This window comes from Oculina patagonica, chromosome 3 (assembly GCF_052425735.1).
Source record: "Oculina patagonica isolate OP01 chromosome 3, crgOcupat, whole genome shotgun sequence".
Lineage (NCBI taxonomy): Eukaryota > Metazoa > Cnidaria > Anthozoa > Scleractinia > Oculinidae > Oculina > Oculina patagonica.
The window spans coordinates 5,596,163-5,615,771 of NC_135760.1; the positions used below are offsets into that span (position 1 = coordinate 5,596,163).

General features: G+C 41.1%; 1 protein-coding gene and 7 non-coding genes across 8 annotated transcripts in view; 3 read left to right on the plus strand and 5 right to left on the minus strand.

The window, feature by feature from the left end:
- The window catches only part of LOC144645081 (uncharacterized), a 71,570-nt gene that overhangs the window by 5,523 nt on the left and 46,438 nt on the right, over nucleotides 1–19,609 (plus strand). The window contains exons 3-9 of the mRNA XM_078504545.1: nucleotides 6,247–6,477; nucleotides 6,927–7,004; nucleotides 8,186–8,363; nucleotides 9,298–11,991; nucleotides 12,498–12,641; nucleotides 14,116–14,253; nucleotides 15,586–15,729. Of these exons, the coding sequence (XP_078360671.1) occupies nucleotides 6,247–6,477; nucleotides 6,927–7,004; nucleotides 8,186–8,363; nucleotides 9,298–11,991; nucleotides 12,498–12,641; nucleotides 14,116–14,253; nucleotides 15,586–15,729 (3,607 nt within the window). The remainder of the gene's footprint in view (nucleotides 1–6,246; nucleotides 6,478–6,926; nucleotides 7,005–8,185; nucleotides 8,364–9,297; nucleotides 11,992–12,497; nucleotides 12,642–14,115; nucleotides 14,254–15,585; nucleotides 15,730–19,609) is intronic.
- Nucleotides 256–337, minus strand: Trnas-aga (transfer RNA serine (anticodon AGA)). The gene has a single exon. It is a non-coding gene; the product is annotated as a tRNA-Ser (tRNA).
- On the plus strand, nucleotides 1,751–1,822 carry Trnam-cau (transfer RNA methionine (anticodon CAU)). Its single transcript has one exon. It is a non-coding gene; the product is annotated as a tRNA-Met (tRNA).
- On the minus strand, nucleotides 2,528–2,609 carry Trnas-aga (transfer RNA serine (anticodon AGA)). The gene has a single exon. It is a non-coding gene; the product is annotated as a tRNA-Ser (tRNA).
- Trnas-aga (transfer RNA serine (anticodon AGA)) lies at nucleotides 3,176–3,257 on the minus strand. The gene has a single exon. It is a non-coding gene; the product is annotated as a tRNA-Ser (tRNA).
- On the plus strand, nucleotides 3,843–3,914 carry Trnam-cau (transfer RNA methionine (anticodon CAU)). The gene has a single exon. It is a non-coding gene; the product is annotated as a tRNA-Met (tRNA).
- Nucleotides 4,450–4,531, minus strand: Trnas-aga (transfer RNA serine (anticodon AGA)). Its single transcript has one exon. It is a non-coding gene; the product is annotated as a tRNA-Ser (tRNA).
- Trnas-aga (transfer RNA serine (anticodon AGA)) lies at nucleotides 6,074–6,155 on the minus strand. Its single transcript has one exon. It is a non-coding gene; the product is annotated as a tRNA-Ser (tRNA).

Sequence of the window (19,609 nt, forward strand, 5' to 3'; positions counted from 1 at the left end):
TTGTGATTGGTTCAAAAGGAGCACCAATCACAAGCGTACAATTTACGTAAATCTGTTTAAAAACATGACCATTTCCATAAACTAATCAGATCAACGATCGAAATGGATTTTAATCGAAGTTACTCACTGATGGCAAAAGTCGATTCTTAATTGCAATGAGTCTAATAAAATATCCTAGTAGTTTTAAATAACATAATTTAAATAACTTACGACATAAGAGTTACCCGAAAAAAAAAGAGAGAAGGAAAAGTTTAACGTAGTCGGCAGGATTCGAACCTGCGCGGGGAGACCCCAATGGATTTCTAGTCCATCGCCTTAACCACTCGGCCACGACTACCTTGATAGCACATGAGCGAGGAAAAACACAAAAGAGGCGATCTCGAAGAGATTTTACGAAAAAAAAAAATTAAACGAGCTTTATTCGGAGTGAATGTTGAATAACCGTCAGCAGCTAGCAGAGTGGCGCAGTGGAAGTAGGGCTTTCCACAAGTTGCTCGGCAACTTTTTGGCAACTCTTCATGATTCGAGCAACTTTTTCACCTTCGAGCAACTTTTTTCCTCTCGAGCAACTTGTTGCATTTTGAGCAATTTGTAGACCGAAGATCTCCGAAGATTATCCGAGTGTTGTTCAAAGGCAATACGAACGTTTCCGAAGATTTACGAAGTTTGCCGAAGACTTTCGGGGAACATCTGAAGACATTTCAACTTTCGGCTCATTTTGCATTAAAACATTACAAATCTCGTCAGCAAACATGACGTCATTGATATCTTCACGATTTTTCTCAGTTAAAGAAATCCTTGTTATTTAAAAAATTTTCCTCTTAATATGTTATTTAGATACTTCTTTTGCTGAGAAATTGCATAAAACTGCTTAGAAATCTTACTCTCAAAGGGGAATTAGCAAATATTTAGAGAAATTCTCTTGATTAGAAGCAGCGTTTTGGATTTTTTGGAGCAACTTTGGAGCAACTTTTATTATCAGAAGCAACTTTTTTGGATTTTTGGAGCAACTTTTGAGCAACTTTTTGAGAAATTACGGGCAACTTTTTGGGAAATCTCGAGCAACTTGTGGAAAGCCCTAAGTGGAAGCGTGCTGGGCCCATAACCCAGAGGTCCGAGGATCAAAACCTCGCTCTGCTATTGGTTTTTTCTTTTATTAGTAAAACTACCTGAAGAGGTTTGAACATTGATTTTTTTTTTCACTTATCACAACTGGAGGCAAAAGCATGCAACCGGCACTAAGTGCGTAAAGCGCGCGCAATGAGTCACGACGAAGCAAGTTTGTTGTGATTGGTTCAAACGGAACACCAATCACAAGCGTACAATTGGCTATAACTCATAATATACTTTTAGTATTAGATTCTCTGTCGAATGTCGGTACAAAATTATAAGCATTTCGAGCAGATTTGGAGTGTTCGGTCTCGTAAAACCTGTGATCGGGTTTTCATCGAAGTTGCTCACTGATGGTAAAAAGACGCTTCTTCTCAACAAGTCTTATAAAATATCCCAGTAGTTTTTGCTCCATCCTCCGAGACCCAGGGGCAGTTAGTGGGGCGAAACGAAGAAATAAACCGGGCAAAATCGTAGCGACAAAAGTTTTCAAGAACGGCACTTCTGTCGGCACTCGGCCACGACTACCTTGATAGCATATGAGCGAGCAAAAACACAAAAGAGGTGATCACGAAGAGATTTTCCGAAAAAATTTAAACGAGCTTCACTCAGAGTAAATGTTGATAAACCGTCAGCAGCTAGCAGAGTGGCGCAGTGGAAGCGTGCTGGGCCCATAACCCAGAGGTCCGAGGATCAAAACCTCGCTCTGCTATTGACTTTTATTTTTACTAGACTTTTATTTTTACTAGTAAAACTACCTGAGAAAGTTTGAACTTTTTTTTATTTATTTTTTCACTTATCACAACTGGAAGGAAAAGCATGCAACCGGCACTTAGCACGAAAAGCGCGCGCAATGATAGTCACGATGGGCGACTCCTTATTGGTTGAAAAAAGAGCAAGTTTGTTGTGATTGGTTCAAAAGGAACACCAAAAATCACGACCGTACAATGGACAATAACCCATAAATCTACTTTCAGTATTGTAGATGTTTGAAAACATGACTATTTCCATAAACTAATCAGATTAGCGATAAAAATGGTTTCTATCACATGTACTCTTCCGTATAATAAAATAAAAAAAACAAGGGTACGAGATTACCGAGTCCGCGTGTACCGCGCGTGAAATAATTCCTGCTCGTGCAATTTTTTTAGTGATTTTTCTGTCAAATACTCACTACCGATACAAAACTGTAAGCGTTTCAAGCAGATTTGGAGGTTTTCGGTCTCGTAAAACCTGTGATCACATATTGGGTTTTAATCGAAGTTACCCACTGATGGTAAAAAGACGATTCTTAATTTTCAGTAAGTGTAATAAAATATCCTGGTAGTTTTTTTCTCCTTCCCCAATAATTTTTTGCTCCCGTCTCCATAATTTAAATCACTTCAGTACGATGTAAAATAGAGAAGTAAAAGTTTAACGTAGTCGGCAGGATTCGAACCTGCGCGGGGAGACCCCAATGGATTTCTAGTCCATCGCCTTAACCACTCGGCCACGACTACCTTGATAGCACATGAGCGAGCAAAAACACAAAAGAGGCGATCACGAAGAGATTTCCGAAAAAAAAATCAAACGAACTTCACTCAAAGTAAATGTTGACTAACCGTCACCAGCTAGCAGAGTGGCGCAGTGGAAGCGTGCTGGGCCCACAACCCAGAGGTCCGAGGATCAAACCTCGCTCTGCTAACAATTTTTCTTTATTATTTGAAAAATAGTAGTGTCTAAAGAAATTTTTACTTGTTATTTCCCGGAAGCAAAAAACAAAATAACATGAGCTAGGGTCGAAGGGCTCACTTTCACCATACCAGTCAGTGCAACCGGCGCCAAGCGCACAAAATTTCGTAAGACATTTTTGCTCTTTATTGGTCGAAAAGCAAGATGCAAAAGGCAAAACAAAAACGAATTCAAATGCAGCTACTTTCTGAAACGAATCAAGAACTGTTTTAAGTACTGTAAATAAACTTGAACATACTAATGTTCATAAAACAATCAGATTAATGATCTTTTTTTTCTTTGGTGTGTGTAAAAATACGTGCGTTATGATTAAAATGTAAAATTCCAACTTGGACGTAGTCGGCAGGATTCGAACCTGCGCGGGGAGTCCCCAATGGATTTCTAGTCCATCGCCTTAACCACTCGGTCACGACTATTGATAGCATATCAGCCAGCAAAAACACAAAAGAGGCGATCACGAGGACATTTTTCGAAAAAAAATTAAACGAGCTTCACTCAGAGTAAATTAATGTTGAATAACCGTCAGCAGCCAGCAGAGTGGCGCAGTGGAAGCGTGCTGGGCCCATAACCCAGAGGTTATGGTTATCAAAACCTCGCTCTGCTATTTATTCTTTTTAATAACCAGACCTAGCAGGGAAACTTTCTTCTTGTTTTTTTTTTCCAAAACAACTGGAAGCAAAAGTATGCAAGAGGCACTAAAGGTCCAGTAATACGGGCAACATTTTCTTTCAGCTTGTCTCGCACTTTGTTGCATTGCAAGTTGTAAAGTGTTGTTGCGCGTATTACCTCCTATGTTACAAGTTGCTGCAACATGATGCGTAAAGTAGACACGAGTTGAACTTCGTGCAACATGTTGCCGCAACTTGCAATGGCTTGGTAATACGTGCAACAACACTCTACAAATTTTGTACACTCTACAAAAGAGGCGATCAGGAAGAGATTTTCCGAAAAAAATTAAACGAGCTACACTCAGAGTAAATGTTGACTAACCGTCAGCAGCTAGCAGAGTGGCGCAGTGGAAGCGTGCTGGGCCCATAACCCAGAGGTCCGAGGATCAAAACCTCGCTCTGCTATTTATTTTTTCATTGCCAGACCTACCGGGGAAAGTTTTTCTTGCTTTTTTGTTATTTCACCAATAACAACTGGAAGCAAATTATACAAGAATCGCTTAGCGCGAAAAGCGCACGCAATCATAGTCACGATGGGTGGCTCTTAATTGGTTCAATTGACTATAACTCGTGAATCGAGAACTACTTTAAGTTTTGTAGATGTTTGAAAATATAACCATTTTCACAAACTAATTGGATGTCCATGCATTGTATTAAGAAGATCTGGGCATGAGATGACGAGATCTGCGTGTGCCGTCCGTGAAATTTGTCCTTTTCGTGGAGTTTTCTGTCGAATACTCCCAGGTTCGGAGGTTTACGGGCTCGTAAAGCAGTGATCAGGTTTTAACCGAAGTGATTTATTGCTGGCAAAAATTCAATTTGTGTGATAAAATAAACTGGTAATTGTTTTTGCTCCAGCTCCTAGAATTTACATGTAAATCTATCACTATATAAAAAAGTAACGACACACTCTTGATAACTTCAAAAGAACCTTCAACAACGTAGTCGGCAGGATTCGAACCTGCGCGGGGAGACCCCAATGGATTTCTAGTCCATCGCCTTAACCACTCGGCCACGACTACCTTGACAACTCAGGGCCAGGCAAAATGACTTAAGAGTCGGTCACGAATATTTAACCGCGTTTAGTTTCCTTTTTTCGTTTTGCTTTTCGGCTTTCCATGATGTTGAATTAATAACGCGCGTTTAAATACAAGCACTGATAATCTGTACAAGATAGAACAACTTACTTCCAAGTGATGTTAAGGCAGCAGATTAGAACGAATATAAGTCCAAAATTATTCGTCAACAGAGTGGCGCAGTGGAAGCATGCTGGGCCCATAACCCAGAGGTCCGAGGATCAAAACCTCGCTCTGCTATACATGTTTTTTTTTCTCATTTCTTATTTTTTCAGCAATCAGAATTAAAAACGAAAGCATGCAACAGGCGTGAGGCGGTGGAAAACGTGCGCAACTAAAATATAGATTGGCCAGCTCCTGATTGGTTAAAAATAAAAATTAAGACGATCTGGGTACGAAATAGCCTGAATTTTAGACATCCCTCTGTGGTCGCCTACTCCCCAGTAGGCGACCACAGAGGGATGTCTGAAATTCAGGCTAGGTACGAAATAAGTCGGCCGTGCATGAAACATCCACTTGCCGTGCATTTTTACACTTTTCGATGTCAGATACATTCGAGATAAAAATCGTAAAGATTTCGAAAAGGTTAATGGGCTCGTTAAACCCTTCCACGGGTTTTATAAGGGGCGAATTGAACGGCACGATTTTGCCTACAGTTATCGCATGTGACACGCTTATGCCGAGACTACAACACGAATCGCGTCGACCTAGCCACATCCTTACGACAGACGCGCGTTTTTGTGAATGGATTGTCGTAGGCCTGCCGCTGCCATTCTCGTCCTGATAGCCCTTTCATTTCTCTTAGCCGGCTTGGCACGAGGAAACGAAGGGCTCTGGGGACATAGAACTTAAATTAATTCGAATTTTTTTATTGGCTGTTTGGAACATAGAATTCCTAAACGGAAGGCGAAAACGTAATGACTCTCTCATACATTCTTTTGAAACGTCAAGACTGCATACATGAAGACCGGAAGTCCTAGAATCTAGGAATGGAAATCCTGTGTCCCCAGAGCCCTTCGTTTTCTCGTGCCAAGGCCCAGCCGGCTAAGAGAAACGAAAGGGCTATGGGGACGAGAATGTGCCGCTGCTGACTCGCTGTCTCGTCCCCAGGTGTCCTCCTCCTTGATCGTGCACAGTTCGCTTCCGGCTTGGCGTTCTGGGACTGACGTGCACGGTTTATTGGTGTTGTGGGCCTGATGCGGACGGGAAAACGGACGCCGCTCATCAACCCCCCGCGTTCCCTGTTTCCGCCTTTACCATCCAGCCGATCGGCGCCTGGGGACGAGACGGGGCGACGGCAGGGCCTGTCGTAAGCTTGTCGCATGCGAGAAAGTCGTAACGTGTAAATCGGCTCTTAAAAAGCACTGTACTGTAAAACGCAAGGCATATCGCTAATTTTGATAAAAATAAATGGTCTTTTTGTTATTGCTGCAGCTTCCATAATTTCGGTCACTTGTTACAAGCAAAACGAAAAAAGAAACTTTTCCACGTAGTCGGCAGGATTCGATCCTGCGCGGGGAGACCCCAATGGATTTCTAGTCCATCGCCTTAACCACTCGGCCACCACTACGTAATTTTTAGAAGATACTCCGCATTTAATATTTCCTTTAAAGAAAAATTGAAAGAAAAAAAGTTATATCTTTCTTTTCATTTCCTTTCAGGTGTTCAAGGTAAAAAGTATCTCTGTGAAGGCAGGTTCAACGCCCCTTCCAGCCATCTGGGCCTTGGAAACGTCACGTGACTTTGGTATTGGCTTCGAGGCGATACGTTATTACGCTGCTGACCAAGAAGACTGCTTAGCATACTTTGGGGTTATTCGAACTGATAGCGACGAAGACAAAGATCCTGTTTGCCTTTTGAAGTCAACTAGTTCGTGGGAAGAAAGCGAAAGCGTAAGTATTAAATTACGCACCATTCTTCTGTTGTCTATATTTTGAACTTTGTTTTGTGTGTGGTGTAATCGGGGAAGACAAAAATGAAACAAATTTAGTACCAATTTGAAATAGAAAAAATTGATAAAAAGTCCGTGAGTTTTTGTTGTTGCCAATTTGTGACTCAACGTTTGCGTCGTCAACCGCACATTTCCCGCCAAAAGTACCTGCCGTGCGCGTCAACTTCACCAAATGATACAATCGTTTCAAAAAATCGAAACAATGGTCGCCTTTTAAATAATTTTTGACAGCTAGAAGATAGTTTTTTCTTCCGAGTTAGGAAAATTAAACGCAACGATAAGAATGTGTCAAAATAGAGTATTTTAAAATTACTTAGGAAAATATTGAATGCGAATTTTTGAAATGTTTCTGCGTAAAACGGATATAACCATTAAGTTTTTAACTTACAGGTAGACCTTTTGGCGTCCAGTGTTCGTCTCAGATTTTTAAAAATGTGGAGCAACTCTGAAACAAGCGACAGTGATTTGGTAAGTTCTGTATTGTTCTTTTTGATATTTTTCGGTTTCAACAAATTAGAACGTTTATTATAGGCTCATACCACTTAGCATTTTTTCAAATTTGGACAGAAAAGCAGGATTTATGAAATATTGAGTCGCAAGTCCGGGTAAAATGTACTACCGATTTTTGAAGGGAATGTTGCTATTAGTTAGATGTACTAACTAAAGTTGTTCAAGGTTTGAGTGGATTTTGTGCGCAGTTGGAGAAAGCGTTATATCAACGCATTACCGTACCCAAATTCGCAAGTAGCCAATCAGAAGCGCGATCTACTGTCCTGATATCCTACGATATCAAGTCACTTTGAAGTAAAGAAATGTTACTGTACGATGAATTGAAAAGAGGTTTTACCAATAAAACATAACTTCGTAGTTTAAATTTAGCGGTGTTTAGCGGTCCGTCGTAAAAAAAGAAAAACTTTTTCCGCCAAAACTAAACTTGAGCGCGCTCGTGAAGTGCTCGGTGTTTGCCGATGAAAAAATGGTGTCAGAATTTCCAAATTTTTCGCTTAATTTTGATTTCGAAAATTTAGAGAATGAAACTCAAAACAAACGAGTGGAAAAAGGCAGAAGAAGAACTTGGTAAAAGTGTTGAAGACCAAGTCAACACAATTTGCAGTACGTACCTTGCAAGCATGGCTTCAACAGAGCGATAAATATAACATTATTTTTGGCTGAATTTGGGTACGGTAAATACCTAATCGTACCTTTTTGGTACGCTTCGGCTGCATATCAGGCTCGTTTGGTCTCGCCATGGGTATTTTGGCTCGACTGCGTCTCGCCAAAATACGAACCATGGCTCGACCAAACTCGCCTGATATGCTACCGAAGCGTACCAAAAAGGTACGATTAGATATAAGAACCGAACCCAGAAACTATAAGAAAAATCGGTGTTTTCCTATTGTAGGTGATTAACGAAGTCTTTCGTGGGCTACATTTTATTTAATACACAGTTGAGGCTCCTACGATTTTTGAAGGGAATGTTGCTATAAGGAACATGCTCTATCTTTAAGTGGCCGACGTATATATAAACGTTTCTGTTTAATGCCTGAAACAAATTGAAGGGAGCACGGTACCTACAACTGCATGTTCTATAATATTTATCAAAGCAAACTGATATAACGACGTCCGTTTGTATTTTGTTTATCATTTAGGACTACTATTCAATCAGCGAGATTTCAATAGAAGGACACTGCGAATGTAATGGGCATGCAGATGAGTGCACGCTGACAGACAGCGGGCTCATGGCTTGTCATTGTCAAGGCAACACATGCGGAGAACAGTGTCAATCATGCTGTCATGGTTATGTTCTAGACAACGGACTTTGTGTCAGTAAGTGATAAGAGTGTCTTTTTTCCTAAGCTTGCTTTGTCTAGAAACTGACATAGCCTGATTGTGGCACGTCAATGCTGACGACAGTGGTTTCGCGTTGGGCTAGAGAGATAAACGTTCTTCAAGTCCCTTTCCCGCAGCCCTGACAACATCCTCACGTAAGCAATATTCTGCTCTTTCTCGCGTGTTTTTCGCTGAGTCGTACTCAAATGGTCTCTTCAGTATCGAATAAATTTTCGTAAGTGTTTTAAATTCTACGAAATCAAGCCAAGATGACACTTTAAGAAAAATTGAATCATGCTTCTATGGATGGTGCTGTAGGTTAGAAAGCAAGCGCATGTTAGTATAATAAATAATTTCTCGCTCTAAGAAAATTAGTTTCGAACTGGTTTTGCTAAGAGTGAGAAATCCAGTGCCGTAGCAAGGGGAGGGGCCGGGGGGGCCCGTGCCCCCCCAGTTTTTTTCCCAAAAAGTAAAAACAGACCTGTATAAAATGTTGAAAATACAATTTTATCTCCCGAGAGGTTTGAAACAATAAACATTTGTACTTCTTTTCATTTTTTAACGTATGTAGGGTGATGCACAACAATATTAAACAGCCAAAAACTAAAACAAACGAGAAATCGTGACAACAATGTGAAAAAGATGTCTCAAAAATGTCAAAATGTCTCAAAAATGTCTCAAATTCGCAATATGCGTAAATCACAAATAGCTTTTGGAGAGCGCTGGAAATAGCATTTCCAAGCCTCTAGATTTCAAAATTTCCTGGGAGGGCATGCCCCCAGACCCCCCTGGCGGCTCGCGCCTCCGGCGCTCGCGTGCCCCCCCCCCCACCTATTTTACCCTTGCTACGGCACTGAAATCATTCGTTGCACTAAGCTGTTTGAATATCTTATTGAAACAAAGGAATATCAATCTTTTACTGATTCAACAGGTGAAGATGAACCGTCGGCAGAGTCGATATCTTCATTACCTACTGTAAGTAGGGAGAACATCTCCACAACAAGCACTGCCGAATCCACTGTATCACTTGGTACAGAACACTGTACAGACCACTGTATCAATCCTACCCAAGTGACTGAGGTGTTGAATGTTCAAAATGTTACTAAATCCTCTGAAGAAAACAGTACAGAGCCTTCTTTGGACAATGGCGGCGATCAGATTACTACAGAACTTACTACTGCAAGAACAGCTCCCACGTCCTCTTCCGAGGAAAATGCTAGCCAAGTCACATCTCTTGGTAGCACCAATGGCCCTCCTGTTGCGAATCAGTCTACTGCTGTTTCTGACAGGCCAAGCCTTACAGTACCTACTACACTAGTGCCAACCGCTGCACCGACTGTCGATAAAAAGGTTACGGAGTCCACCGTTGTACAAACCACTTCCGATAGCGTTGATGGGCACGTTGCCAGTAAGCAAGGATCTCCTGAGACCACTACAGGAAAAATTACTACCACAAACCAAATCTTCACTGAGTCCTATAGTCCGACTGTGACCTCTACTGTGGAAATTGCTACTTCTGCGGCTCACAAAGACTCTACTGATGCGACAACGCTGCAAGGTGCTGCTGGAGTAACTACCATACCCACTGATGAGCAATCTACAGCGGCCAGTAGCGTTCCTCTAACAACAGTAGACACGTCTACCGAGACAAGTGATGTTAAGACTGATGATGACTTTACCACCGTGGAAACCACTACCGTGTACACTAATGAGCAAGACACTGACTTGCATACTATCGTGGAAACTACTTCAGAATCTATTGCAGAAGAAACTACTACTGATCCTACCCCTGAAGATGGTACTGATGTGGATACACAAGAGGAAACTACTGTAACTACCCCTGAGGAAATTACAACTGACTACTCAACTGTGGTAAGTACTGCTGTGCCTACCCCTGAGGAAAGTACCACTGTGTCTACACCTGAAGAAAGTTCTGCGGAGCCTACACCTGAGCAAATTACTTCTGTGGCCACCCCTGAGGAAAGTACTGCTGAGTTTACATCTGAGGAAAGTTTTGCTGTGTCTTCACCTGGGGTAGGTACGACTGGGCCTGCCTCTGAAGAAAGAACTACTGTGCCTACCCCCGAGGATGACACCACTGTGCCTCCACCTGAAGAAAATACTACGACATCCACCCCTGTGGAAACTACCACTGTGTCCAAGACTGAGGAAAGTACAACCGTGTCTACTGCTGACAAAACTACTACTGTACGTACCCCAGAGGAAAATACTACCGTGTCTACACCTGAAGGAAGTAACATTGTGGCTTCAACTGAGCAAAGTACTATGGTGACCATCGCTGAAGTAAATGCTACTGCAGCTAGCCCTGAAAAAAGTACCACTGTGTCCACTCCTGCTGGAAATACTACTGTCCCTCCCCAACAGGAAAGCACTACTTTGACCATCCCTGTGGAATTAAGTACTGAGAGTAGTGTGCATACCCGTGATGTATATACTACTGTAACCACCCCTGAAAAAAGTAGTAGCACGACTTCACCAAAGAAAAATGCTACTGTAACTACCCCTGAGGAAAGTACCACTGTGTCTACCCCTAAGGATGGTACTATTGGACTTACCACAAAGGAAAATGCTACTGAGTCGATACCTGAGGAAATTACTATTGTGCCTTCCCATAAGAGAAGTACGTCTCTCCCTACCCCTGTGGAAAAATCTACTCTGTCAGCACCTCAGGAAAGTACCACCGCGTCCACCCCAGAAGAAGGAACCACCGTGCCTATTCCAGATACAAATACTACTGTGTCCACCCCAGTAGAAAGCACCACTATGTCCACCTCAGAGAAAAGCACCACCATGTTAACCTCTGAGGAAAGTAGCACTCTGTCCACCGAAGAGAAAAGCAGTACTGTGTCTACCCCAGAGAAAAGAAGCACTGTGTCTACCCCAGCTGAAAGTACCACTCTACCTATCTCTGCAGGAAATACTTCTGTGTCCACCCCTGCGAAAGCTACGGCTGTGTCTACCACTTCAGGAACTACTACTACTCTCCCTACCCCTGTGAAAACTACAACGAAGGCTTCCACTGAAGAGGCCACTACAGTGAAAACATCTGAGGAAAGTACAACCAGGTTTACCCCCGGGGAAAATACTACCGTGCCCACCACTGTGGAAACTACTACTGTGCCCACCACTGTGGAAACTACTACTTTGCCTACCACTGTGCCCACCAATGTCGAAACTACTACTGTGCCCACCACTGTGGAAACTACTACTGTGCCCACCACTGTGGAAACCACTACTGTGCCCACCACTGTGGAAACTACTACTGTGCCCACCACTGTGGAAACTACTACTGTGCCCACCACTGTGGAAACTATCACTTTGCCCACCACTGTGGAAACTACTACTGCGCCCACCACTGTGGAAACTACAACTGTGCCTACCACTGTAAAAACCACGACTGTGCCTACCACTGTCGAAACTACCACTTTGCCCACCACTGTGAAAACTACCACTTTGCCCACCACTGTGAAAACTACCACTTTGCCCACCACTGTGAAAACTACGACTGCGCCTACCACTGTGAAAACTACTCCTCCGCCTACTACATCGGGTGTCCTTTCAGAGGAAGAAGCTCGTAAGGTTTTTGGTGATCTTCCCAAAGGAGGTAAGAGACACGCATTAGGTTTTCGTAATTTCTGGTTTCTTAAAGCGGCTTTGTAATGATTTTACCAAATTTAAAAGCCAAAATTTATATTTGTGTCGTAAGAAACCTAAAAATAATGGTCCATTTTCATTAACAAATGCTATATTAAAGCATTGAAACTGTAAACAAGTGTCTTTGGCTGCGGATGACTCGGATGGAAATGGATTGCGATTTGAAAAATTAAGGCTTAATTTTTCAAATGGTTTCTGCGCGTCTTCAAAAACTTAATATTTTTAGCCATGGTTTGATTCCTCACAGCAAATTACGGTTATATCTTCCTTTAGATGTTCAAAGATAGTGATTTCGATGGGTTAAGTTGGCTACCACTAATTTCAGAGCATTTCAGACCAAAAATTCTGCTAAATCCCCATGACGTAGCCCCTTTAACTGAAAATAATTATTTTTGTCTTTTCTTCCACCATTTTTTACGTTTCTGTTTTCTGACGTGTTTGTTGTTTAATTTTTAGTGTGTTACTGCAGCAAGTTTGCTACAGTTGATAGACAGTGTTTCCCGACTGCACTGAACAAACCGTGTATCTGTCGAGCGAACTTTGCTGGCACGAGATGCGAAAGATGTGCACCTGGTTACTTCAACTATCCTTTTTGTGCTTGTAAGTAACACCAGTATATTTATATACACTTAATGACTGGTCCCGAGGGAAACAGTTAATTTTTATTTCCTGAGAATCTCAATGTTTCCCGAGGCAAATCCGAGGAAAACATTGAGATTCGAAGGAAACAAAATTTACTGGTTTTCCGACGATGACTTAGAAAAATGCCGCTCTTCGGTCAACATTTGCGGGCAACATTGCAATGTTACCCTCTGACGTCATAGATTTTGCAATTCTGTCCGCTTAGAGACAGGGAAACAGTTTAATTGTTAGATGTCATCTGACCTGGAATAAAGCAATAAGAGCGCGCGCTGTTGGGGAAATTTTTTTAGCTATATGACAAGTCAACATATCGCTCAGTGACATGTGAATGCCATCTTCAGACTGTTCTCATCTGGAAGTATGTATATTTGATATTTCGATCGAGATACGTTTCAAAGACCTGAATAAGTGATCCTGCGGTTACCGGCGGGGTTGTTGCGTAGTAACACGATATGACGGCAGGCAAAAGGAAAAAAAAACTTTTGGAATGGTCATGTTCATGCTCATGCTCATGTTTTCATATTAGACAATAACAAAGGAAAATCTACGGGTACGTCTAGAGCGTAAAAGGGGTGTGATGTAATATTTAGCGCTCTCGAGTCCGGATGGAAAGTTAGCCGGGGTACTGTGTCGTGTTCTTAGAAAAAACACTTTACTCTCGCAGTAGAGTGAATTCGTGTAACTCGTTTTTTATATGCAAATGAGTGTTGTTAAATACTAACGAGGAGAAACAATAGAAAATTACGTGCGATGAAATAAACTGTTCTTAAAATTCTAATTTGTGTACATACCAGGATGTAATACGTATGCCCCGTACACACCAGGCAGCATTTATTCATTTCGAAGAACAACTTTCAGAATTTTTGTTTTTACTTCGTTTTTAGCACTTGTTTAATATATAATTGTTTGAAGCATTTTTTTAACTTATCTGTTGTTGTTTTGTAAGTATTTTTTAACCATATTATGGTTTTCCTGCCAGATTGGACTCTTGAACGGACAGATTCACTCCCACCTTGTTCAATAAATAAAAAGAGTTGAAGAAAATTTCTTTGTTTGGCATATCAGGGACATAGATACGCATGCTATTATGTAAACAAAACAAGAAAATCTATTGTTCCTCCACATTAACATTTAACAGCACTCATTATCATATGAAAAACGGGTTACACGAATTCACTCTAACGCCTCTCTTCTGCCACGAGTATAAATGGTACGGACATAAATGCTGGGGATGTTATCTGCCATGAATAAAATCTCATTCAGGGGAAGTAGATACACTCCTAATCGATTCATACTATGGATCGGAAACCATGGTTAATTCCCTACCTGGTACGACATCTAGTCTGTTTAAAATGTAACAGAGTTTTAATTTTGTTTTTTCTTAAAACGTGGCGCATGCAAGTTTTACCCTAACGTTTTGTTTTCTTTACAGCCTGCAGATGTAACAAACAAGGCTCAGCTAAGTTAACATGTGACGAGGAAACAGGACGTTGTACTTGCAAGGCTGGTGTTGGTGGACGAAAATGTGATGTTTGTCCTCTTGGATCATACGGCTTTCCCAGTTGTTTACGTAAGTTGTAGGAAAATGATGCGATATTTTAACGTAAAGGGGTGCTGTCGCGGTGTATTTGCTCAAAGACAACAAATACTCGCCAAATTTGAAATTATAGTGAGCCCAACCTGAAACGGATTGAAATACACACAATCTCAAAAAAAAAAAAAAGTAAGGCTCGCGTATCAGGTTGGGCTAGAGATAGACTGTCCACAGCCCTCTATTTTTTCGTGTTTTTCGATCGATGAGCGCGCGGTGAGAACGGCGAGAGAACTGGACGCCAGCGCAAAACGGAAGAAGCAATGGGGTAGGGGGTGGGGAGCGCCCCCCTCCCCCCGAGAGGCTGTGGACAGTCTAGGCTAGAGACTGGACTGAGAGTAAATCGATCCTAACCTGAAATCGCGAGCCTGACGATTTCATGTTTACCCATAGTGTAATACATGTCCATCCATGCCTGCGTTAGTCATTCTCTCTTTCTATTGGTTCTACAAATTCAATATATTATTGCTGGGTTTCGCAAGAACTAAATCTGTTTTTGAGCTTCTCGAAGACATAGTAACTTAGCTCTTCTCCCTAAAACTGACACATACACTGAAGCCCGGGCCAAACGTGGATGAGAGTCGATGCCCGAAAACTCCAAAAAGTTTTATATGGGGAGGCTCCGCCCCAAGTTCTAACCCCTTTCCCTTTTATATACCATTTTTGACAGAAATTGTACCCCTTTCGTATACCTATTACTGAAAAAAGGTACCGCTTTCATATACCTAAGAGACATGGCATGGACTTAAAATAGGACGCTTTCTTGTCATTTTTATGTAGCGCTTAATAAATTAAAATAATACAGCCATAAATTGCGTCTGTTCGAAATATTTTAATTAAAGGCCCTTTTAAATAGCCAAAAGACATATTTTCATACCCTTTCATATACTTAAACGCGTGAAATCCCTACCCTTTAATATAAATGAAGCCTGATAAAGGTACCCCTTTCGGGCAGAGCCTCCCCGTATAGGCCATTATAGGGAGTACCCCCCGGGAGTCGATGATAGTTGACTCTCATGAGAGTTTACGTCAACTCTCATCGGCTGTCATCAACTCGGGCCAAACGAAAGAAAAACTCTTATCGACTATCATGAAAAATTTGAACACGCGTGAGAGTGGATTAGAGTGCAGGAGAGTTTCAGGTCAACTGGGAGAGTAAGTGTTTGAACTCTATCAACATTCATCCTCGTTTGGCCCGAGCTTAAGCCGTAGTCACAAAGCCAGTCGGTGTGTTTGCTGATGTAAGCATTTTCTAGTGTGACCATCTAACGTAGTGACGTTATAGCGGTTTTTGTCATTTTTTTTTTTCAGCTTGCGAGTGTAACCCGTCCGGTTCATACCGTGGTGGTCAGATATGCGATCCGTACAGCGGGCAATGCCCCTGTAAATATGGTGTTAGAGGAAGGCAGTGCAATAAGTGTCCTGCTGGCTACTATAACTTCCCTAATTGTCAATGTAAGTGTCCTTAGTGAAGGTATTTTAATTTATCTATGTTTACGTGCAAACCATAAAAATTAATTATAGGGCGTTCTGCCTTCTATTAACCAACATTATTCAGTTATTAATTGTTAACTTTGCGCGCGTTTGGTGTTCTGATAATTGGTCATTGTAATGCATGTCGCACTGACAAACTGCCTTGACTCTTACTTGACTCTGAAGATGAATTCTGCTCAAGTTATCGAAACGTCAGTCTCCAACAACAGTTCTTCTCAGAACTGCTCTCACCCGGACGATCACAATGTACGACCTACCTTTTTCTTTATTAGCCCTAACCGTGTAACGAATGGAAACGCAACCCCAGTTGCTTGCGTAGCATGCGAAGAAGTAAATTAAAAGCCAAATTTAGGCGAGAGCGCGTTTGAGGAGACGTGCGTGTTCCTCTCTTTCGTCAATCCATGCTTACTTTTGCTCCAGCTACACCGACTGCACACCCAAGCGAACAAAAGGACATAACTTCCCTTACTGAATTTGCTTTTTGCTAAGCTAGTACAGTTTCTTTACGTTATTTTATAGCTGTATTGAGTTTGTATTAATGGATGGGGCAAACAATCGACTTTTCTGTGTAGTGTGACGTAAGTTTCTTAACTTAAGAAACTTACGTCACGCTAGTATTGACATCGAGCCGTGCTTTGATTTTTTCGACTAATTTGCTTGTTTACAAGCAGAAGTAGGAGATTAGGAGTGATGTGGGCAAAATTTGGAACATTCTTGTCTACTCTCAAGGGACTTTTTTAATTTCTCAAGGGACTGTTTTAATTTCTCAAGGGAGTTCTTTCCGCTTAGTGGGCGATGAAAGGGTCTCTTATTATTATTGCGTCAACACTTCCGATCTCGTGTTAAAGACTTGACTTGTCACATATTCCGCTGTAGGTGATGAAAGGGTCTCTCATTAGTATTGCGTCAACAATTGCGATCTCGTGTTAAAAACGTGACTTGTCACATGTATAAACGTTATATAACAGTTATTTTTATGCGTGAGTATCTCAAATGAGATATGACACAACTAATCGAGAATGTGAGTGGTTCAGTGTTTCACAGTCTAAAGCGTTGTACTAGTACAAGCGTCTCACTCACTGAAGCCGGGCGCTAATATTTAACCTAAAATGATTAAGAACGGAAATTATCTTTTCTTTCACAAACTATTCGTCGAATACACTCCCTTTGTTCGTCTTTAAATGTTTTGTGAACAAAACTCTTGAGAGATTTTCTAAAACCTAGAAGAACTCGCTTTCTACTTCATTCCGCTCAACCTGCGCTCATTACCCGCCATGATAACAATTGTTTTTGTCTACGTGCGATATTTTTGGACCGGAAATTAGACTTGAACTCCATTAGCCGCTGTGGGTGATGAAAGGGTATCTCATTAGTATTGCGTCAACACTTGCTATCTCGTGTTAAAAACGTGACTTCTTTGTCACATGTATAAACGTTATATAACAATTATTTTTATGCGTGAGTATCTCAAATCCGATGTGACACAACTAAGGATTTGTTTTCGCGACAATCGATTGCGTTAGTCACGCTTAACACGAGTGAATAATCATTTATTCGCGTTCTCAATTCAAGGGATTTCTTTTCGGTGTGGGTGAACAAAGCGTCAGCCAACACTTGAAGGCAATGTATAAGTCTTTCACAGACTAAAGGGACGCTAATATGTAACCAAGAACGTAAGAACGCAAGTTTGGACTGGTACAAGCGTCTAACACACTAAAGGAGCGCTAATATTTAACCTATAAAAACGATTAAGAATGCAAATTTGTACTTTTACAAGTCTTTCACATTCGCGACAATCGATTGCGTTAGTCTCGCTAAACACGAGTAAATAATCATTTATTCGCGTTCTTCTTACACCGAGGATGAGGCAACATGCTTGTCCCAACTTTCAAGAAACCCTTTTCAGCGATAATATTTATTTATTTTAAAATTCCGCCGTAGCACGGAAAAATGAATGTTTCGCACATTTTATCGGGCAAAAGACGAGAAAAATACGCATAAGACTCACATTACGAGCTGATCGGATGGTTTTTAAAATTTGATTTCTGCAAAGGCTGATTTTGTGTAAGGCTCAGGTCAGTCATTTCAAGGTCGTAGTTTTCGTCACTGGCACGATCGTCTGGCGTCTTTGGTGGTGTGATGTAATACTCTTCGACACCACTGGTGATAGATCACGCTCTTACCGAATCCCATCGGAAGCACCGCCAAATCATCTTTTCTTTCACAAACTATTCGTCGAATACACTCCCTTTGTTCGTCTTTAAATGTTTTGTGAACAAAACTCTTGAGAGATTTTCTAAAACCTAGAAGAACTCGCTTTCTACTTCATTCCGCTCAACCTGCGCTCAACACCCGCCATGATAACAATTGTTTTTGTCTACGTGCGATATTTTTGGACCGGAAATTAGACTTGAACTCCATTAGCCGCTGTGGGTGATGAAAGGGTATCTCATTAGTATTGCGTCAACACTTGCTATCTCGTGTCAAAAACGTGACTTGTCACATGTATAAACGTTATATAACAATTATTTTTATGCGTGAGTATCTCAAATCAGATATTTTCGCGACAATCGATTGCGTTAGTCACGCTTAACACGAGTGAATAATCATTTATTCGCGTTCTCAATTGAAGGGATTTCTTTTCGGTGTGGGTGAACAATGCGTCAGTCAACACTTGAAGGCAACGTAAAAGTCGCGCTAATATTTAACCTAAAGGATTTGTTTTCGCGACAATCGATTGCGTTAGTCACGCTAAACACGAGTAAATAATCATTCGCGTTCTCAATTCAAGGGAGTTCTTTTCGGTGTGGGTGAACAAAGCGTCAGCCAACACTTGAAGGCAATGTATAAGTCTTTCACAGACTAAAGCGACGATAATATGTAACCAAGAACGTAAGAACGCAAGTTTGGACTGGTACAAGCGTCTAACACACTAAAGGAGCGCTAATATTTAACCTAAAACGATTAAGAACGCAAATTTGTACTTTTACAAGTCTTTCACATTCGGAGAACAGTGCGATTATGGCTAAATCGGAGAATAGTATACTCCGATTTAGGGGTAATATTCTCCGATTTACCACATGAAATTTTGAACAACTTTCCTATTCTTCGATTCTTCCGATTCTACGATTTTGCCTTAAGTTCAGTGTAAAATCATTGTCCGTTTTAAGATTCTTCCGATTCTACGATTTTCCCTTAAGTTCAGTCTAAAATCATTCTCCAATTCTACGATTCTTCCGATTCTACGATTTTCGTATAAGATCGTTCTAAGATCATTATCCGATTCTACGATTCTTCCGATTCTACGATTTTGCCTTAAGCTCAGTCTAAAATCATTCTCCAATTCTACGATTCCTCCGATTCTACGATTTTCGTATAAGATCGTTCTAAGATCATTATCCGATTCTACGATTTTGCCTTAAGTTCAGTCTAAAATCATTGTCCGATTCTACGATTCTTCCGATTCTACGATTTTGCCTTAAGTTCAGTCTTAAATCATTGTCCGATTCTACGATTCTACGATTTTGCCTTAAGTTCAGTCTAAAATCATTCTCCAATTCTACGATTCTTCCGATTCTACGATTTTACTGGAACAGTGTCCTCCATGCAGAAACGTTTTATTTCTCTGCACACGCTTAAAGAACGAGGTATACACATGGTCTTGTTCAAGTTTTTGCGGTTATCTAGTCTAGGGCAATCAAGTATGTTGTTGTCGTTGTTCTTGGGAGTAAATAAAACAAATAATGCCTATCGTCACGTAGTTTATTTGAAAGTATACATGCATATAAAACATGGTTTCGCAGTATGCACGTCATGCATTTTCCACTGTCCATTAACACTT